The 22,044-nt window shown below is 35.4% G+C and overlaps 1 protein-coding gene across 9 annotated transcripts in view; it reads left to right on the plus strand.

Annotated features, from left to right (window-relative positions):
* LOC109837640 overlaps window positions 1-21,449 on the plus strand; it is a 31,776-nt gene extending 10,327 nt beyond the window's left edge. The window contains exons 7-16 of one of the 9 annotated variants that reach the window (XR_002246366.1): window positions 286-348; window positions 4,747-4,818; window positions 4,928-5,029; window positions 6,225-6,302; window positions 17,720-17,842; window positions 18,371-18,487; window positions 19,080-19,136; window positions 20,192-20,302; window positions 20,408-20,455; window positions 21,063-21,449. Coding sequence is in view for 6 of the 9 variants with exons in the window: in XM_020405964.1 (XP_020261553.1) it covers window positions 286-348; window positions 4,747-4,818; window positions 4,928-5,029; window positions 6,225-6,302; window positions 17,720-17,842; window positions 18,371-18,487; window positions 19,080-19,136; window positions 20,192-20,254 (675 nt within the window). In the remaining 3 variants the exon portion in view is untranslated. Of the gene's footprint in view, window positions 1-285; window positions 349-4,746; window positions 4,819-4,927; window positions 5,030-6,224; window positions 6,303-17,719; window positions 17,843-18,370; window positions 18,488-19,079; window positions 19,137-20,191; window positions 20,303-20,407; window positions 20,565-21,062 lie in introns of those variants that run through there. The other 8 variants (XR_002246367.1, XR_002246368.1, XM_020405964.1 and 5 more) reach the window with 8 other exon arrangements.

Genomic DNA, 22,044 nt, shown 5'->3' on the forward strand with positions numbered 1-22,044 from the left:
TGGAAGTGGTTTAGGAAACTTTATGATATTCCAAAGCAGATTAACACCTTAAACAAACACGTGTTACTCACCCTATTAATCTGATTTGAATACCTATTAAATTGAAGAAAATTTGTATGATTTAGACTTTTTATTAAGTAATTTGCATATGAGTGTGCAATGATCTAATTTTCTGGGCAGAATGAGAAATGTTTCTATTCTGAATTATATGGTAACTTAGTGAGAAATGTTTCTATTCTGAATTATATGGTAACTTAGTTTATTTTTCTTCTTGGTTATCTCCAGGAAAGACTTCAACAATTTGAAGCAGTGCTTAGCACTTCACCAGAGGATCCCACTGCTCTTGAAGTAAGTCGTATCCTCAGTATGCATTTAGTTGAAATCTGCAGCAAATATTTTCCTTTCCAGATGGACATATTGAATACTTGCATAAGGCTCTTTAGTTGTTAATATCATACTGAAACTTGTGTTCCTAAAATAAATTAATTCATTAATTCATCATGCATTACTGCGTTCTAAATTGACCTGTTTACATTACTAAGTTGAGGCATCTGGATCTTTAATGAAATTTATAAAATTGTAGTTCTATTCATCTAAAAAAATTCAGTTAAAATGAGGAAAGTTTACCTGCGCGATGCTGCGGCATTAGTGTGAAAAAAATCATAAAAATAATGGTTTAAACATTTAGTTTAAAAATACAGTTAGAAGAAAAATAATAGAAATTGCAGCAAAATATAAGAACTTACGCCTTGTACTAAACCTCTGAAATACAAAGTGAATTTAAGATTGACTCGTTGAATTATTTTGAGCCTAATAGTGGCTGGTGCTAAAACCTGGGATTTACAAGCAGAAAATCCTTTTCGCGAAATGATTGGGTTTTAGAAATCAATAGGGGTAAACCTTTAGATTTTCAGGCAAAACACCTATCTTTAGTTTACAATACCGCATCGTTAGTGTGACAGAGGACAAAATAATAAATAACAACGGTTTGAGCATTTGGTTTAAAAATATACAATACATATAAGCACTAAAATATATGGAATTTTTTTAAAAAAACACCTAGTATTAACATTTAATTAGTAAAATCGACTAACTTTTTATTTATTTAGTATTTTCGGCCAGTTTTGACCAAGTCAATGAAAAATTGGTCGGTTTTGAAAAATATCAATTTTATTGACTACTTGAGATTGGCAATCCCGGGTAGATACCTATTTAATCACGAATAATGGCTTTTGATATTATAGTTATGTTTTGAATAGTGAAGATGAGATTTGAGGTAATTACAATCAAATCGTAACTTCCATAATTAAATTGTCCTAATCAGATCAGAATTATCCATAATTAAAACTAGGCTAAATTGCACAAAAATGCCATAAAATTTTCCATTTTGACATTTAAATACCCAAGTCGCATTTTGGTACAATAAAATACAATAAAGTTTCTAAAGTTTGCATATTACTACCATCGATCAGGCAAACTTAAAAATTTTCACCTGAATGTTTCTCTACGATACTTGCATACTAATTTTAGAGCTTTTTAACTAATATTATTTGTTAAATTTGTTATTAAATCAACAAATTTTTTTTTTCAAACTTATCTTAATTATACTTTAAAATAGAATTGAGACATTTCTAATAAAATTTTTAACAAATATTAATGGTTAGAAAGATCTAAAATTAGCATGTAAGCATCATAGTGAAACATTAGGGTGAAAATTTCCATGTTTACATGATCGATGATAGTAACATGCAAATTTGGAAACTTTATGTTATTTTTTATATCAAAATGCAATTTGTGGTATTTAATTGTCAAAACTGAAAACTTTATGGTGTTTTTGTGCAATTTAGCCTTAAAACTATTCTAATCAAATCATAACTATATATAATTCAAAATCAAATTAAAACTATACATAATTAAAAACTACCATTGTAATCAACTTTTTGGCAATCTAATCAAATCATAATTATCTTTAAATTAATCGGAATTTTTTTTTTCCGTTTCCTTTTTCTTGAAAAAACTAGGTGTGTTCTTTACATCTATTTTCTAGTGTAATTTTTAGTTTGTTAACTGCAGGGGATCACCGATCCCGAGTAGTTACAAAATTTTAGGTTTTCACAACGTCCAACTTTTGGTTGGCGTGGCCAAAGTTGGTTGAAAATGCTAAATAAATATAAAAGGGGTTGATTTTCATAATTAAATGTTAAATTTTGATTTTTTTTTAAATTTTCCAAAATATATAGCAAGTTACAACAAAATATAGCAACATAGCGGAGTATTTTGGGTCTAAAAGTAATTTTTTAGGTTGATGGGTTTAAAATCTAATAGAGTAAAACTTTGGGTTTATAAGCAAAAATTCTTTCTAGAAATGATGGTTTTAAAAATAGATGATAGTAAAACTTTGAATAGAATGTTTTGGGTCTGAAAATATCATGTATGTAACAATTTATAACAAATATATAGCAAAGTTATAGCCAATGATAACATCTTACACCGTATATAAAAACTACTAAAATACAAAATATATTTCGTTTAAGAGTAATTATGGAAGCTCATATGTTTAAGAATAAATGCAAAGTGTGTTTATTAACTCAGTAGTGTATTTTGGCTATAAGAATGATTTCAGAAGTTTGTGGCTTCAAGAATAATTGATGGTAAAATTTTGGATTTATAAGCAAAAAACTTTGGAAGCGAGCGGGGTTAAAAATAAATGGGGCTAAAACTTTAGGCATGTTAGCAGAAACTTATATACAGCTTGTTATGCCATACATTACGGTGAAAAGTCTAAAAAATAATCACTTAAGCAATTAGTTAAAAAATACACCATACTCAATCATTTTGAACAAAAAAATTGCCAGCTAAAGCAGATTATAATAACCTACAACATGTACAAACTATTGAAATACGAAGTGAGTTTAAAAAATTTTGGTGAATATTTTTGATCTAATTGTGATCTCAGAAGTGTTTGGGTTCAAAATAGATGTAGGTAAAGCTTTGGATTAATTTAGCCATAACCTTTAAGGAAGTTCATGGTTTTAAAAAAAAATACTGTAAAACTATGGGTGGAGTACTTTAATGTGGATAGGTTTAACAATTAATGAGGAAAATTTTTTGGGTTTATAGGCAAAAAGCCTTTCTTTGAGAAGTGGATGAGTTTAAAATAAAAGGGAGCTGAAATTGGATTGATAGGCAAAAAGACAAAAAGAAATGTTAGTAAAAGGAGCTCTGGGTAGGTTCAAAAAGTATAAGGGGGCTAAAAATTGAGTTTATAGGCACAAATATGAAAAAAAATGAGGTTAAACATAGGTGACGATTTTTTTTTGAGTTTATAGGCAAAAAGACTTTCTTTGAGAAGTGAGAGGGTTTAAAAATAAAAGAGGTGTAAAAATTGGGTTTATAGGCAAAAAGACGCATATATGAGGAAAAAGAAGCTCTGGGTGAGTTTAAAATAGAAGGGAGATCAAAGGTGGGTTTATTAGTAAAAAGGCAAAAAAAAAAGAGAAATAAAGAGTTTTCAAGATTCGAACCAGGAACCTGCGGCATTTTCCCCCCTTTAAAGAATGACTTCAGTGTGCGTAAAACCTGCAACCTTAAATTAGAATGACGTACCACTAGGTCAACTTCCTAACTAATCATTTCTGTGGTCCTTATATTAAATGATAAGTTATTGGAGATGAACCGTAGTTACACACTGTTCGTCTCCAATAACTTTAGTATATAATATAATTTGGTTAGCTATACAACATGATGTCGCAACAAATCTTTATGCTAGATCTTTAGGGGCAGCTTCATGAATCACTTTTCTTCGCTCAGCTTTACTAGGACCATCCCTGATAATTTAATAACTCCAAAGCCTTTTATCTAGCTTTAGATCTACCCTTATCCTTTGGCTTCATTATTAAGGATCCATTGTTGTTAATAATCTCACTTGTCAGTCATTCGACATGTCTAAACTATTACATATAGATTTCCCAATTCCCCCAATTGTAGCCACATCTTACATGTTATGGATAAACTCATTTCTTCTACTATTTTTGAGCATTTCTCTGTTGTTTGCCCTTTTCTATCATAATGTTTCTTAATCACACAACATTTTACATTTAAAGCATTTCTACTTATATAATCATCTTCTTAACTTCTTTCAATACCATCTAAAATTACATAAGATTCAGGAAGCAGTTAAAAATGGCCAAGAATTGAGGTTATGTGAATGTTAGCAAGGAGAAACAAGGGCATACTTCAAATTGAGGAGGATACAGTTTTATGTTTTCAAATTTTAATGCAATGACATTGATGAATTTTTTTTCTTCTTCATGTCGTGAACAACAGCATCTATTCAGCTCAACTTGTTAGTTGATTTAGTGTGTTTTGTCGTCCTTTTTTCTTTAGTTCAATGTTAAACAAAAAGCTTCAAAGACCACATCTATGTAAATGGAATGATGTTTGAACGTGTATGAAAAATAATAGTTTTCCCAATTTAACAATGCATCTCATGCTGCACATTTGGAAGTTTATGATAAATAATAGTTTTCCAATTAATTCATTCTCATCATGTCCTGTGTGACCACTCTGAATTTTAGAGTGGGTACGAATGTTTGTATTTTTGTACAATGCTTAAATTAATTTTAAGAGATCTATTTCATACCGTCTTGCTTTTTACTATTTTCAAAAATTTGTTACTCTTGTCACAGTTTGTTTTGTTAGTTTGTTTTGCTAGCAATTTGTACGTGGTTTTGGCAATTTCTGTAGGGTGCAGCAGTGACTCTGGCAGAGTTAGGAGAATATGAACCGGCATCTTCTTTTCTTGAAAAGTTGATAAAGGTTTGAATTTGTATTTATCCCACTGCAAACAAATACTGTTGATAAGTATTCGTGATCTTAGTCCTCAAATGAAGTTTTTGATATTTTTTTTTCCTCTTTTGATATCCAGGAAAGACCAAATGACATTGAAGCTTTTCGGTTACTAGGAGAAGTGAAGTATGAGCTGAAGGATTTTGAAGGGAGCGCTTCAACATATAGAACTGCTTTATCCGTTAGTATATTCATTTTTCACCAGGCCATAGTTAGCGAGATCAATTACACTAGATAAAACATTTATTATGGCATGGTTATCACTTTATTTTAGAAATGGTTTTGCCATAGTTTGCGCAAGCTAGTTTAGCTTTTTTACCTCATTGGTCTATGACTAAGTAAATAAATAAATGTTCGAGAATCATTAAACAATGTCTGAATTACATCTATATTGCTCAAACAAATTGTTCATTCTTTCAAATGTAGTATTACATTAATACCACTCAAACTAAGTAAATAAACAAATGTTTGAGAAACATTAAACAGTGTGCTGAATTACATCCATATTGCTCAAAACAATTGCTCATCCTGTCAAACCTAGTATAATTGTTAGGATCCTTAGGGATCTTGCTTTTCAACTGGTATCGCTATGACACCAATTGTAAGGATTTTACTTTAGATCACAAACTTAACTTTTGGGTTTTGTGGGAAAGAATCAAAACAAACAAACAGTCATAAGATAAAACACAAGAAAATTTACGTGGTTCGGCAACGTGTCTATGTTCACGGGAGAAGGAGAGAGTGCTTTTATTACTTCAAGAAGAAGATGCATGATTACTTTTTCTCTTATTGACACATCACAAGAGTAATCTCTCCGGTTTCTTGTAATTCCTCACAAGAATAATAACTTTTCTCTTGTGAACCCTTACAAGAGTTGTCTCCTTTTCTTCATTTTCTTTTTCTTCATTTTCTTGACCTTGACAGTTTGACCTTTTGGTCTCTTTCTTTTTGGCTACCCTCTCTCTTCTCATCCTGAAATCCTACATCTGAGAGTATACCCCTTTTCATAGGGTAGAACCATAAAATCTCAGTCAATAGGATGTTAACTGTGCTAACTGTGCAGAAACACACCCGAGCAGTCCCACAGGGGGCCAGACCACCCAAAAACTGTCTGACGGGCAGTAAGACCAGTAGGTCCCACCGTCAAAATCCCATTGGTGGTGGACCAGCCAGTCGCCCACCAGTGGGACCAGCCAGCCCCACCACTGGTCATGCTACCACTGCTGTTTTCTGCTACTGTTACCGTCTTCCGTTGTTGCTGCTTCTTTGCACCGCTTAATTTTGAGCCACACGTCAACAATATTTCTTTATTTATTTTCCCTCTTTGATCTGCTGTTCGTGATAATTGTATTGTTTCCTCTCTTGTTTTTGGTTAGAAGGCCTCTGATGGTATCAATTTTGAAGTTCTTCGTGGGCTCACAAACTCATTGCTCGCTGCAAAAAAGCCTAGTGAGGTTTGTTTCCAAATTGCTATAGTTTATTTATATGCTTTATTGTTCTGATATGTTATATATGCTTTATTGTTCTGATATGTTATATATGCTTTATTGTTCTGATATGTTATATCATTCCCAAGTTTGTCAACTACCGTTGAATAATCTCTATAATCATTTGATATCGGGAGTGTGGCAAGTCGGACTTCATTAGACCTATATTTTACTCAATGCTGATATTTCATTTTATTTGTATAGTTCCCCAGTTGAAGGGAATAATTGGCCAAATCAGAAATCAGAATTAATTTTTTCTTAGATACCTCGATAAGATTCAGCTGTTGTGCACAGGGTCAAACTTCAATCTTAACAGCTTAATTCCCCTAGGAGTTGTCCTAAATCTCCATGTGAACTCCTAGGGCCCTGGGACATTTTGCTTCTTTATCAACAGAATCAGCTCTTTATTTATGTAACAATGACACCTCCATATTTTGGTGGTTGGTTCCTAGAAAAGTAAGGTTACATTTGCATCATACTCTTCAATGTCTAAGCAGATGATATTATAGTACAAATATATCTATGAACAAATTTTTAAAACAGCCCCATTTAGAGTTTTATTTTTCAAAATCGACCGGTTTTTTATTTATTTATCAAAACCGACCCGATTTTGTGATTAACCAGCTAATCACCTTCCTAAATAGTCGGGGTTGGCAACCCCGACTATTTAGGACCTTAATTTTTAGTGTTTAAGGCATCTAATCAGGGTTTAATACCCTCCTAAATAGTCGGGGTTGTCAACCCCGACGGGTTGCCAACCCCGACTTTTTAGGATTGGCAACCCCGACTATTTAGGATGGTGATTAGGCTGTTAATCATAAAATCGGGTCGGTTTTGGTAAATAAAAAAAAACCGGTCGATTTTGAAAAATAAAACTCTAAAGGGATCTGTTTTGAAAAATTGTTCTATATCTATATATAACTCCAGCCTTACCCTCCTAAATAGTCGGGGTTGCCAACCCCGACTTTTTAGGATTGGCAACCCCGACTATTTAGGATGGTGATTAGGCTGTTAATCATAAAATCGGGTCGGTTTTGGTAAATAAAAAAAAACCGGTCGATTTTGAAAAATAAAACTCTAAAGGGATCTGTTTTGAAAAATTGTTCTATATCTATATATAACTCCAGCCTTAAAGGTAAAACATGGAGTATTGAATGACCTTATCATATACTCAAGACCCTACAAGAACTACAATTTGTATTATTATCTGTATTTTGATGATGGAATTAGTTTTTTTCATATTTCATTTGAAGGGGATGTTGGGAACCCAAACATCATTTTGGAACGTGAAATTACTGGATGTTCCTGTTTTCTTTCATAGACATGGACATGCAGGGGAGGATGACTTTCCATAGTCTTGATGTTCTTGTTGAGGAAGAAATCACCTTGAGTAGTGATTAGAGAGTCAATCCCCTGTGGTCAGTAACCAGACTGACCATTTGGGATGAGGAGGGCCCAAACCGATCTGGTAAAGGAACAATCATTGAACAGGTGATCGTGAGTTTCAGTATCTGAACTGCACATGGGGCAAACTGTATCCCCCGTCTAACCCTTCTTAACTAAGACATCTCGTGTTTAGTTTGTGCAAACTCAGGGATCAAAAGATCTTGACCTTAAGCGGAGTAGGCGACTTCTAGATAAAATTTTGTAAGTGGGAGAATGTACCTCCTGAGTTAAGAAAAGAGGAGAGAGATTTGACTGTAAACTTGCCTGAATGGTGGAGATGTCAGGTAATTTCATCTCTGATGGCTACTTCTGGTGATTTAGCAGACTCAAGCTTAAGATATAGCTGGTCAATCTGGTTTCTGTTATCGTCAGAGTTACCTCTTTTGATAATTGGGTGTCACTTCCAGGAATTATTGATGAGAAAGCCTTGATAATTGGTGGATGTGGAATTGGCAAAAGCAAGCTGATGCACTCTGGGGAACAGACTACTGAGGGTGTTGTCCCTCAACTATTTATCTTGTCAAAATCTACAAAGTTTACCATCCCCCAGTTTCCATTGAAACAAGTGAAAGAAAGGATCATGAATAGAGAATAAGTCCTTAATCTGTTTAGAAGCTGAAGATTTAGGGGGGTTAGTTATGTGGTTAGAGCTATTAACAGAATAAATAGACATGATCACTTTACCAATATAGGATTCTTTGTCAAGGATCTTCCAAATCCATTTAGATAACAAAGCTAAGTTAAAGGGTTGCAGATTAATGACACCTAGTCCTCCTTCATCCTTAGCTTTACAAACAATACTCTATTTCACCAAAGTTTTAGATTTTGAAAATTGTTGGTAGGAACCCCAAAGAAAGTTTCTTCTAATTTTGTCCATAGCCTTGAGAAGCCAATTAGGGAGTTTAAAAAATGACATACAGTATAACGGGAAAAAGGATAGAACTGAATTCACCAGCGTGAGTCTATCCCTTATGGAAAGGGACTTGTTTTTCTATAATGCCAACTTTCTCGAAAAAGAATCTAGTAGGAGTTACCATTACGTTCTAGACAATGAACCTTTTTTGAGGGGGAGACCAAGATAAATGAATGGAAGAGAATCGATAGTGCAGTTGAGTTTATTAGCCAAATGGACACCTCTGCTATGAATTTTTCCAAAATAGAAGAGGGTGGATTTAGATAGATTAATGTGGAGACCAGAGATGTTTTCAAACATGAACAAGATAGATTTGAGGGTGAAAATATCTTTAGTGTCAGCTTTGCAGAAAATGAGGGTGTCATCAGCAAATTAGAGAGACCTGATAGAGTTGAGCTCTCCTTTAAGATTAAGATTTGAAGATCACCAACTATGAAACTGGCTGTCATCATCTTATTGAGCACGTCCACTACCAACAGAAAGAACATATGCAAGAGGGGGTCTCCCTGTTTAAGGCCACGGTGACATTGAAAAAAGAAAGAAGGTGAACCATTAACAAGAACTACAGATTTAAAGGAGAGGATGTAGGAGATCTAGTGACACCATATGGAGCTGAATCCTCTGGCTTTGAGGAGAGATAAGAGAAAACTCCAATTAACACAATCTAAGGTTTTGAAGAAGTCCACTTTAATTGTGCAAAGTTCATTTTTCCCTGAAGAGCAGCTGTTGATCATTTCGTGGGCTAGAAGAACAGAGTCGAGATGATTTGCCGTTTTGAAAAGCTGATTGAGATTGATCAACCAGAGAAAGAATAAGGGGTTTGAGACGGTTGGCTAAGATTTTGGTGAAAATCTTAACAGAGCTGTTAAGAAGGCTAATGGCTCTGAAATCAAATGGTGAACTTGCTCCCTCCTTAGCCATGAGGCAAACAAAAGAAAAGTTAATGTTGTGGAGGGGTCTAGCATCATAAAAAAGAGATTGAATGAAGGATGTGACATCATTTTGAATAACAACTAAAAATTTCTGGAAGAACCACATTGGGAGGCCATCCGGTCCTGGAGATTTGTCTCGATGAAGGTCAAAGACAGCCTTATGTATTTCTTCTTTGGAGAATGGATCATCCAGGGAGGACAGACAAGTGGGATTAGAGGGATATAGATAATTCCAGTTAATACTGAATTTGGAAGCCGGTTGCTCACTGAAGAGATTGGAGAAGAAATCCAGAAAAGCTTTTTTTGATATCCAGGGCTGACGTCAGGGAAAGATTATTATAAAAAAGGTATAGGATGAAATTGATTCTTCTACGATGGGAAGCTACTCTATGAAAAAAAACAGAATTATTATCTTCCTCTTTGAGTCATTAGATCCTGGATCTCTGCTTCCATTTAATCTCTTCCTCTTTAGCAAGGGAGAACAAGAGAACTCTGAGTTCAACTCTAGAGGCAAGTTCAGAAGCAGAGAGAGGTCAGGTTTCTTCAAGACAGTTAAGATAATGAAGGTTAGAAGAAGCCTTAGATTTTGACAGGGATATGTTATCCAGAACATTTTTGACCATCCACTTGATTCTTCTTTTAATGAGTTTGATCTTAAGGGGCAAAGGAGCTGGGAGTTCACCTTGGACAGAGAAAGAAGACCAACAAGATTGAACAAATGGAAAGAATGATTGATGGATAAACCATGAGTTTTCAAGCCTGAACACTTTAGATGGAGGAGGACCCCCTGAGTCCAAAATGATGGGACAATGATCTGAGCACGTGGAAGGAAAGGCAAATTGAACCAAAAGAGGAAATTGAGATTCAAAGTCTTGAGAAATAAGAAATCTGTTTAACCTGACAAGAGATGGATTAGCTCTAAGGTTAGACCAAGTGAACTTTCTACCACTTAGAGGAAGATCAGAAAGATTGATAAAATTGATGAGCGATTTGAAGGTAGAAATCTTCCTAATAGAACCAATTCTACTACTTCTCTCGTCAAGGCTTAAGGTCACATTAAAATCCCCAAAGACCACCCATGACAAGGATAAGGATTGATGAATCCTAGCAAGTTCCCACCAACAAACTTCTCTATCTTCTTTATTATAGGGGGCATAAAGCCCAGTTAGAGGGTTTATGGGTGAGGAAGACATCTTCTTTATTATGGGGGGCATAAAGCCCAGTTAGAGGGTTTATGGGTGAGAAAGACAGTGACAGAAAAAAATACCTATATTGGAGTCAGAGCAGTTGAATAAGGACTCCTTCCACCCTAACGTTATATCTCTAGAATCTGAGGCATCTAAAACAGACCAGGAAAATCTACTACTTCCCAAACTGAAAAGGGTTCTAGGATTGGAGGAAGAGAGCTTAGTTTCCTGAAGCCCCACAAGGTCTAACTTAACAGTTATGATACAATCTCTCACTAATCTATGTTTAGCAGGGTTGTTAAGACCTCTGACATTCCATGAACCTATCTTCATATCTAAAGAAAATGACCCAACTTGGAGCAACTTAAACCAATAAACAAAAAATCAAACTATCTCTATGGTAAGGGTATTGACCCTTCTTTCTTCATGACTTGAATGTCAGAGAGACCTGCTGGATCAATCGGTTCTAGGATGCCACAGTTAATAGCTATATCTTAGAGCTTGTCGAGACTACTAGAAGAAATTGGCAAAGATGAGGATGCAGATTTACCCTTACCACATAGGGGAAACATCTTTTCATGATGGCTAAATGCTTCCTGTGGGGGAGGTGAGCCAGCATCCTCTTGGACGATATCTTCCTGGAGGTTCTCTTGACATGTTCAAAGCCTGGAGGGGGAGCGGAGGAAGATGCCCCATCCAAAGAATCCGAGGAGCTACTAACCATTACTGGGGGAGTATCATTGGAAGGGAATGAGGCAACTGAAGAATTCACAGCCAGATCGGGGATAGTAGCAGATAACATAGCCCATGATGCTCTGATGATCTTGATGGGGACCCTCTTGAAAGTGACTTTCATGAGCTCATCATGGACTGATGCCGGCTTAGGAAGAGGGGGCTGCGATGGAGGGGGGGCCATAGAGCCCTTAGGAGAAGTCTGAGAGGGTTCACCCTCCGCTTGAACGACCTGTTTACCTTTAGAATAAGGGGGAATAAGAGGACAATCTGGGAGAAGATGATTACCTTCCACCGAAGCCTTTTGAGCTTCTGAAGACGATTTTCTAAGAGATATGAGTCTTAAATGATGATGGAGGGACTCCTTCAAATCTGACGAAGAGCTCAAAATATTCCAGACATTTATCTTTATGGCTAGGTAGAGGTTTACCCGCTATCCTGAGCTGCATAGAGCCCTCTAGAATGTGGATATCATCTGGAGAGGAACAACGAAAAATCACCGATCTGAGAATCTCAGAGGGGTCTCGAACACCCAACATAACCTTACAGTCTCTAGCATTCGATTTAATCATAACGTCATCAGAGACCGTGATGACATCTCCGATGTCCCCAAGCAGGTTAGAGATGAACTCGAAGTCCCATAGATGAATGAGGAGCTCCAGAATCTCGATCCAAACATACATGAACTTAGGCAGGACCTTAAGTCCCTTTTGATCTGACCAACATGAGAAAACACCTCCAAAAGAACCCATATCAAAAAACTCTTTAGAATACGCTAAGGCTAGAGTGTCCTCATTGGGGAACTGAAGAAAGAAGGAGCGAGAAGAACGCTTGATTTTGAATGTCCAGTTCTCTACATTTTGATGATACTCAAGATTTTCTATAAGTTCAGAGATGGATGGATTGCCCACCTGGAGCTCAAAGAAGCCTTAGGAGGAATATTCTTCCATATTACTGATAACAAAAGGGGGCAATTCTATATTGGGAATGAAGAGAGGGGGTGGGGAAGGAGTTGGAGGGGTAATGTTGTAGAGAGGAGGATTCTTCTTGTTTTGGCAGGTAGCCGAGGTGTGGCCTACCCTATTACAAGCAAAACATTTAAAATCGCCCAAAGAACAGTTCTTTGCCATGTGTCTTTTATCACCACAGAGATAACACCTGAGGGGTTTAGAAGGGAGAGGGGGAAAAGGAGATGGCTTAGGACGTTTTCTACATGAGACAATCTTCCAGCCCTCTTCTGAAGGAGGAGGGAGGGGGAGAATGCCCTTGGAGGAAGAGGCCGGCTTAGGGGAGGAGGTAGAGGGGCGATTTAGGCTCTTGAACAGATTTGCAAAAGAAGAAAAAGGTGGAGCAGGAGTATAAAGATGCTTAGAGAGAGTAGTATTTGAGGGAGGAGGGGGAAAAGAGAAAACAATAGGTGAGTTTGAAGGTTGAGAAGCTGGTTTGAGTGGCACTCGGGGATAGGCGTCAGATGAGAGATAGTGACTTTACCGTTGCTGAAGGAGACTTTTCTCTGCCTAGGGACACGAACCGTCGCCTGAAAATTTGAATTTCCTGATCGCCTCTCCAATCGCCTATCGAATTGCCTCCCTGCTTCCATCGTCATGATGTTTGGAGAATATAACTTGTGTGGGCTAGAATCCTCTTTCCATTGGAAATTTCTATTTACGCATAAAGTAGTGCAATATTTGTTCTGGTTGAAAGTTTCTTGCCTAAATACTCCCCTAGTTCGTCCTTAAGTTACTTTTATTCTTTGCACTGAGATTTCTTGTAGGAGACCCATGTATCCTAGGACCCACCCTTGTTGGAGGCCTCTTATTCCTTGAAGTGTTGTTTTTGTCACATATCATGCTGCATAACAAAATGACTTTTAGCCATAAATGTTGGAACAAGATGAAGATTATGATTAACTGATCGTGCATCAAAAGTAATAATAGAGTCCGTTATGTGGATATCTAGTTTATATATGTATTGCACATCATATTGATAATGTACGTAAGGGCTTCTTCTAGCTAATGCTCTCTAGGTAGTAAACGATCGAATCGAATCGAATACTAAAGCGTTCGTATTTGTATTTGTTTAAAATTATCGAATTCGAATGCAGACTCTAATATTCATATATGGAGTTTCGAATTCAAACTCAAATACTTGGTATTTGATAAATATTCATGAATATTCACGAATACTTATCGAATATCAAAGCATATTTATTCCGCTAGAGAATTTGATTTTCAAATAGTATTTAAATTCATAAATAAAAATTATTCCTTTATGATATATATATATATATATATATATATATATAGTACGTAAAACTCAAGTAGAAATGATAAGTAGGTTAAAAATATAACATTATATGTGCAATAATATAAATATTAAGTGATCAAAATTTAAACAAATATTTGATAGAGAAACAAATCGAATATACATCTGGTTAAATTCTATTCGTTAGTAAACTCAAATATTAAAAAATATTTGTTTAGAGATAAATTAACTACTGAATCGAATATGACCGAATAGTAACTTGAACAATTATCGAACTATTTGTTAATTATTTGGTTCATTTCCACCCCTAGTCTATTTTAGGTAATAGAAGATCCAAGTCTTCTACTATATCATTCATTATGAGTCCAATAAAAATACTTTAAAATACTTGGGGCATTTCCTTTAGCCTGTAGGCATAATAGGATAACATAACCATTTTCTTTGAATGCATGTGCAAATACGCCAAACACTGTTTTGCAGAAAATGGTTTGTTTGAGCATGGTTTGTTAACCTATTTGAAGGTGGAATCCTACAGATAAGAGTAAGAAATAAATCAAAAAACTTACACAAGTATAGTTTCATCAGAAAATAATTTATATATACCAGGATGATTTATTTAAAAGTCATTATGGAAGCAAATACTAATTTCAACTATGTCCATGCTTTCTAATAACTCTAGATATAATGGAGATAATACTTTTTCCTTTAATAGATTTTTGTTATTTCTCTTGACCATAAGATGTACGCATTTTGTCAGGAGTTTTATCTTGCCAGAAGTTTCAGATGCCTTTTTCAACTTTTAGGAAGCTTATTATCCTTTCTCGTGACAATGCAATATTGATGCTGACAGAATTATGAGATCACTTACTCAAGTACATGACAACATCCAATGACGGAATAATTACAATCATCAATTCTTTCCAAAATCATAAGAGGATGTTTAGGGCAATGTTCTAGGAAGTGCTAGGTGCTTCCAGGTGCCAGACCAAGCACCTAGTGCCCAGGCACCCTGGCGAGCGCTTAAGCGGGACGTAGATGTTTTTAGCATCAATAGAGAAGGATACTTCTCAAATATTCAAAATCTTACACTCATTGTCTACCTAAGATGGACTTGAATACAAAGTTTTGGTCCGATCCATTTTGACTTGACTCATTCTCTTCATCCGTTATTTACTTATTATGCCTAAGCGAGTAATATACCCATTTTTTATATAAATCGATCTGCATAAGCAACTCATGCTCCCTTAAGCGCTTCGAGGATCTAGTTGGGCGGTCTAAGCACTGTGAAGGCTTAGGTTGGTGCGCAGACTGCTTTTTAAAACAATTGTGAGGGAGCTTATTTTTTTGTCAAATCAGCTTTTAAGCTAGCTTTGTCATACTTACATGTTTGATAACATTCCAAGTAAGCTAGCTTTTATGTCCTATTTAAAAAGGTTGGGCTTCTCCAACTTTGAAAAACTAGCTTACAAGCTTATCTGAATAAGCTAGGTTTGACCAAGCAAAACTATTTTACCCATATGATTTTTATAAAATTTTTATCATAAAAGCTAAAAACCACGACAAGTTAGCATAAAAGCCAAATTGCACGATATAGTAAATTTATTTCTAACAAATATATATTTCAAATATTTGATAGTAGAATCTTAAAGCTATACATAATTTAGCCTGTAAAATCCTAAAGGCATTTATGATCATGTCCATAACTTCCAAGTATCAATAGTCTAGAGGTATCCATCTCAAAGAGAATCCCAAAATATATTGTCAAGCCTATATTGTTCATCTGGTCAAAACTTGTTTATTTCTGCTAGAGAAACTATAGTGGGTTGAGCTGTTCTCCTAAATAAGTTAAGGAATTATGCTATATATAAAAAACCAAGTAAAAATATAATGAACAATGTTAACAAAATTTTCGAAGAAATAATCCTATATCCCATATAACTAAGAGGAACAAATATATAGGCAATTTGATGTTTTCATGCACTCTGAGCAATTGTTCAATCTTTGACGCCTCGTTTGGTACGCTGGAATGAGGAGGAATGGAATGCAATTCCCACTTCCCATTCCCTCATACCAAACACACCAATATTTTAGATGTTGGAATGACCATTCCCTAGGAATGATCATTCCCACTATTTGTGGGAATGAGCATTCCAAGTGAGAAGATAAGGAATGGTCATTCCCATTCAAGTGAGAATCAAAAACTAGTTAGGTATTTTTCAATTATATCCATATTAATAATAAAGAATGTTTGGGTGAGGCCTATGCAAGTGGACAATTTTAGATTGACAATTTAGGCTAGTATATCATTTTGCTATTTCGAAAATTATTATTTTAGTTGGTATTGTTTTATGGATTTTTGCTATTATGAATTGAGTGATTTTGATACTTTATCAAATAAGTTAATTTATATATCTAGAACTGTGGATTGTGGATATCATTCTTTTTTTTTGGACCTATGAAAGATACGATAATCTTTTTTTTTATTTTTCTTTAATTTTTAAGACTAAGAAATAGCGAGTATTGTTTAAAAAATATAAACGAAACATACACCTGATGGATAACACGAGCATTAGTATAACACATACCTAGATTAATATAACATATGCGTATATAAAATTATTTAGTTATTATCATTAATGTTTATTTTTTATCTTATTTTAAATCTATGTTATTGTAAGGGCATTATTAGAAAATGAGATTTCATTCTCACTTGTGTACTAATGATACCAAACATGGGAATGTGAATGAGATTTTCATTCTAGCTTCATTCTACGAATGCACCCAAACAAGAGAATGAGAATGACCATTCCATTCCCACATGCAATCCATTCCATTCCTTCTTCCATTCCATTCCCAAGTCTGTCCATTCCCGCGTACCAAACGAGGCGTGACGTGACAAAATGTTTAGGATGAACTAATCAAATGTCAAGATGGTTTAGACCTCTGTTACCTGGGTATGGGTATGTGTATGGGTACAGGTATCGGTACCAGTATAGGTTCGAGACACGATAAATTTGTAAAAAGTAGGGTACACAGACACAACTATATAAATATTTATATACACATATTATATATTGGAATTAATAATTATATGAGGACAAAGATGAGAATTATATAAGGACAAGGATGAGAATTAAATTTCCTATAAAAGTTTATGTTTCTTGTATTAAGTGGATTATAAATTGAAAAATAGTTTTTGAACTAGACATCTAAATGTTCCGTCAAAATCATAATTCAGAATCTGAATCTGACCTATGTCCAACAACTATCAAGAAATGGATATGAAGTGTAGGATATACGTTCGAAAAATGTATGACCACTATTTTAAATAGTTTGGATACGGGTATGGGTACGTGTCCGTACGGATGCGTGTTAGACTAAATCGTAAATGTATGTGGTTAACACCTTATATTCCTAGTGGATGTAGGTCAAGCATGATTACAATTCCTAGGGGAGGGGTGGGGTGAGGGGGGGACCATCAATGCTCCCGACTGCTGCATAGCTGACATGATCATCAATGCTCCTGACTGGTGCATAGCTGACATGACACACATTCAGATTGTTAGGTATTATCTGGATATGTTAATGATCTGGAATACTGGATTGTGGCGGTTTGGATTACATCATGTCAGCAACACACCAGCTATGAGCATGGAGGTATACCAACCCCCAAAACTCATATATTTATTTACATGCATACTAGAGGTATATCTAATTCTGTACTTCTCTTGTTTCTGTCAGAATTTGAGGTTTTCTATTGTTCATTACACAGATGGAACTTCTCCAGCATAATGACTGAATTATCCATGTCCTTTGAAAACTGTGGCTATTGTCACATGTAATAGAATATGTCGATTTTTATGGTTCATATTTTGTATATAACACCATTGCAGCTCGTGAATGTTGTAGGCTGTTCAAGTCCTTTTGTCATCTAGAGGGCAGTTAAATGGTGGCAGTTCTGATGCCTCCAATATTTTACCTGATGCAAGCAGTAATCTGGAGCAGACAATGCAGAAGGTTGATCCAGTCCAGGTAAAGGCCTCTACTTAGAAGTGTACTCAATGTTATGAATGACTGTTTCTAAGTTCATATATGTTTCTTTATTTGTGGATCTTTAACCAATAACATACCATGATTCAGGAAAACATGCTTATAGCACTGTTGCCTCATCTGTTTCCTACAAAATGTCATGCCTTCTTATCAGGCTAGACCATATAGTGTACACAATAGTATCAGGAAGAAATTGGACTGTAGCAGGGACAGTGTCTTAACTACTAGAAAGAATTGAAAAGACAAGTCTTGAACTCTAGGGACCATGTGGTGGGGACCACCTCTATAATGGTACAGGCCCTGCGGCAGTTGTAATAGGATAATGATGTAGCCTGGATTCATGGTCTTCCTGCTTGCAAGTAATATAGTTTGTTTACGATAAACCTGTATTATCAAATAAGAGTTGACAAAACAGCTATGGTTAAAATAAAACAATTATACATACATATAGATATATCTTTCTGTAGCAAAAAAAAATATTTTGATGTTAATTTAACATTTCATATGCAGGTTGAGTTGCTTCTAGGAAAGGCTTATTCTGATTGGGGTCATGTTAGTGATGCTGTTGCTGTTTACGATCAGCTTATTTCCAAGTATCCAAATGACTTCCGTGGTTACTTGGCTAAGGTGCACTCTAAATATCCATGTTTTGTTATTTCTTTGAAAAGGTATGTAAAATTTTCACTTACAAATGACTGTCACAGCCATGGTCATCACTTATAGTACCATACGATAAACAAAAGTATATGGGTTTTTTTATACTTCTTTCTGTAAATATCCTCTTCAACTTAACTGTCATCACTATGCTGTTGAATAATTACCAAGGTTGCTTCGTAATTTTCCTTTAGAGATTCTTCAGATTTCCCCTTTCAGTCCATTTGACAGCTAAGATGGATTTCTTCCACAACATGTTCTTATTATCTTCAATTTTTTTCCACTGAATATTCTTCTAGATATTCCTCCTATTTGTTGCCTCATTATAGCTTCAGAATTTTAATGTGAAATGTGGTAGGAAGTTTAGAAACAACAATTATATTTGGCTGTAAGAAACCAGTAACGCTTAGAAATCTATTAAGATTTCACACTGACAAGGGCAGCATGTGCATCCTCCACTTCTGATATTTAAGTTATTATGTAACTCACTTGAAATAGGTAATAATGAACGGTTTGTAATCTTTGATATACCTATTTCATGATAGAAGCTTCTTTTCCGTATCAGGGAATCATATTAAAAGAAAATGGTAAACTTGGCGATGCAGAAAGGATGTTTATTCAGGTATGGAACTTTCTCATTCTTCTCACTTCTTTCCGGAAATTATAACTATAATTCTCTAGCATGCCTTTGTGAATTCATTGAAAAATAGGAGTTTTTATGTGTTGTTATTTCCAGGAAAGAATAATTCTTTTTGGACCCAAAATATGGGACCATTCTAAGGGACAGGTGACATGGAAATTATTTGCACTATTTTTAATTCCATGCTGGAAAGTTAACTCCTGAAGTTTCTCTCTCTCGCAACTCCCCTCTCTCCATCCCTACCCCAAAGGCCTCTAACAACTAACGTTTCAGTAATCTTTTAACCTCTGCTACAGGGAGCTTGAAGTTGGAGCTTTACTCAAATGTCTTCGTACTAATTCCCTCTATTTCACCATTGATTTCTCTTGCAATCAGCTGGTAGCCCTTCATACTTTGTCCTCAGATTAACAATGTCCTCCAACTTGATTTTATCATAAGTTCAAGTTTCTCAAACCAAAAATAAAAAGATAGAAAAAACAATTTTCCCCTTCCTGTTCATAAGTAAAGACAAGGAAGAGCTTGTGGCGTGCTCAACCATCAAGATCTAAGATTTATTTCTTGGCAAATTGGGTAATAGGCTAATTTGGTATCATACGAAAGCAAGTTCTGCACTCTATGAAGCTCAATAAAATGTAGTCTGTTTTAGCAAAGGAGAAGGAAGAGCGATTGTTCTGCAGTCAATAGGAGAAGGGAGTGATTTTATGAGGCTGTTGTAACTTCCATGACAATAGAATGCTAGAAATAAGAATCCAAAACTTTAAATTGAATGCTGACAGCGATCGAATTGTACGAATCATATGATGATAGACTAGACAATGATAGCGCGATGGCGGCATCATGGATGGTGGTGGATTTGGGAAAAAAGTTTTTCGGGACTGCAGCAATCATAGATGGGAAGAGATGATGCATTGAATTACCAATGATGCTTATGACTCAATGAACAGCTGTATACGCCATGTCACCTGTCCGCTAAATCTGTCCCTTATTTGGGTCCTCCTAGCAGTAGCACCACTCTTCAGGAAAATGTCTTGTGACAGCCATTTTTGTATGTTATATGCAGGCAAAATTTTTTGCTCCAGAGAAAGCAAAGTCACTTGTAGATCGATATTCCAGATAGAAATAGTCCGTATGTAGTGAAGAGCACCTGGGTACATCTCTTCTTCCTATTGTTCTCTGTGAAGCTATCTATAAAATGTGTAGTTTGGGTGAGATTGATCCTTTTTCTTTTATTTCTTCTACGCTTTTTTTAATAGGGGGCAAGGATCAGAAGATTTTTACAATGCTACGCAGCTGCATCACAAGTATTTTTTGCATTTGTATCAGTGCTTATCAAAACTACATATAACATGTATTGTAATATGTAAAGACAGTTTTGAAATCAAGAGTAACTATACTTTGTTAATGAGTTAATGGCAGCTTAGAGAATAAATAAAGTAGTCTTGCTAACGATTTCAAGAAGGTTCAGAAAATCAACAATACAAAATCATTTGCATTTGGCAACACTTCTTCAGGTGGACAACAATAACAGAAAAGTTTTTACTTTCTTCCTATTGCTCTTTCTAGAACTCCAAGGTCATTCTTCAGCACAATGAATTTTGTTGGATCTGCTAGTCCTGACAACTGAATTGAAATAGAAAATTCTCCTTCTGGGCAAAGATTATCTGTCACTTTTTCAGATTCATCAGTGAAGGGACACCACATCGAATTAATTCCTGATATTCTGATGATTCCGTCATTATTTAGTGTACAGTTCAACCACCCACATGTAATAAAACAAAAAATAAAGTTATATTTCAGATTTGTAGTTACTAATATTTGTAATTACAGAATCATAATTACTCAAACAAATAAAATGGTGTAATAATTCCTGTTTATTTTTCACAAATATTTCATATTTGTAATTGACAGGTACTAAGTTAAGCGAAGAACACCACGTCAATCATGATTTCGCGAGTGAATGGAGGATGATGTAAGGGTACCCCTTCAGGCTCATTGTTGGTATGACATTAATGTGGCACATCCAAACTTCCACATTTCAGATTATCAGTATTTGGTCATGGTTGGCGATCAGGATTTGTGCTGCGAAGACACCACGCATATAAGTGTGAACGTATACATTCGTGTCGTGGCCTGAATGTATGTCAGGTCGAGGATACATCTAGCAGAAATGTCAGCAGGACGTACAGAACATTGACACAACTGAATTCAATATAACAACGTGAAGAAATTTATCATGTGAAAATGTGTAGGGATGATATTTTATTTTCATCTAAGGTAGAGACTAACTTTGCAACAGCTGCAGCTTTCCGACTCATTGCAGCATTTTGATCTGCTTGCTTTCTTTCGAGTGTTGTGTGCTTCGCATTTCCATTGAGAAGACAAATATTTACGTTTGAGTTGTTTATGCACTTCTTCACAGGTAAGGAGACAATTTGATCTGCCTTGCCGTCACCGATAAGGAGACATCTTCAATGTTCCCACCCACTTACCAAAATCATAACGACAAAAGAAAAACCAAAAGGAGCCCTTGGAAAGGCTTTCTGCTGGCAAGCTGAAGGGTAGATGAATTATCATGGGAGCCTGTTGCTGTCTCCACTTGATTCCAGAATCTCTGGGAGGCCCGATGATTGGAGGATATTCTTCAGTTTGATAGCCTTCTTGGAGGCAGACGCACCTGTTCAGAAAAGAAGAAAATTTACTGATTTGCTACTTCACTGAACTTTAGGTGTCAAAAAATAAATTTTACTGAAATTTAGGGATCAAAGGTTAAATTTTGTGGAACTTTAGAGCATCGAAGTTAAATATCGAAGAACGTTAGAGGGTTTTTTTTTTTTTTTTTTTGTGGCAAGAAAGAACTTCGGGGTTTAGAGGGTTTTTTTTTTTTTTTTTT

This window comes from Asparagus officinalis, chromosome 4, assembly GCF_001876935.1.
Source record: "Asparagus officinalis chromosome 4, Aspof.V1, whole genome shotgun sequence".
Taxonomy (NCBI): domain Eukaryota; kingdom Viridiplantae; phylum Streptophyta; class Magnoliopsida; order Asparagales; family Asparagaceae; genus Asparagus; species Asparagus officinalis.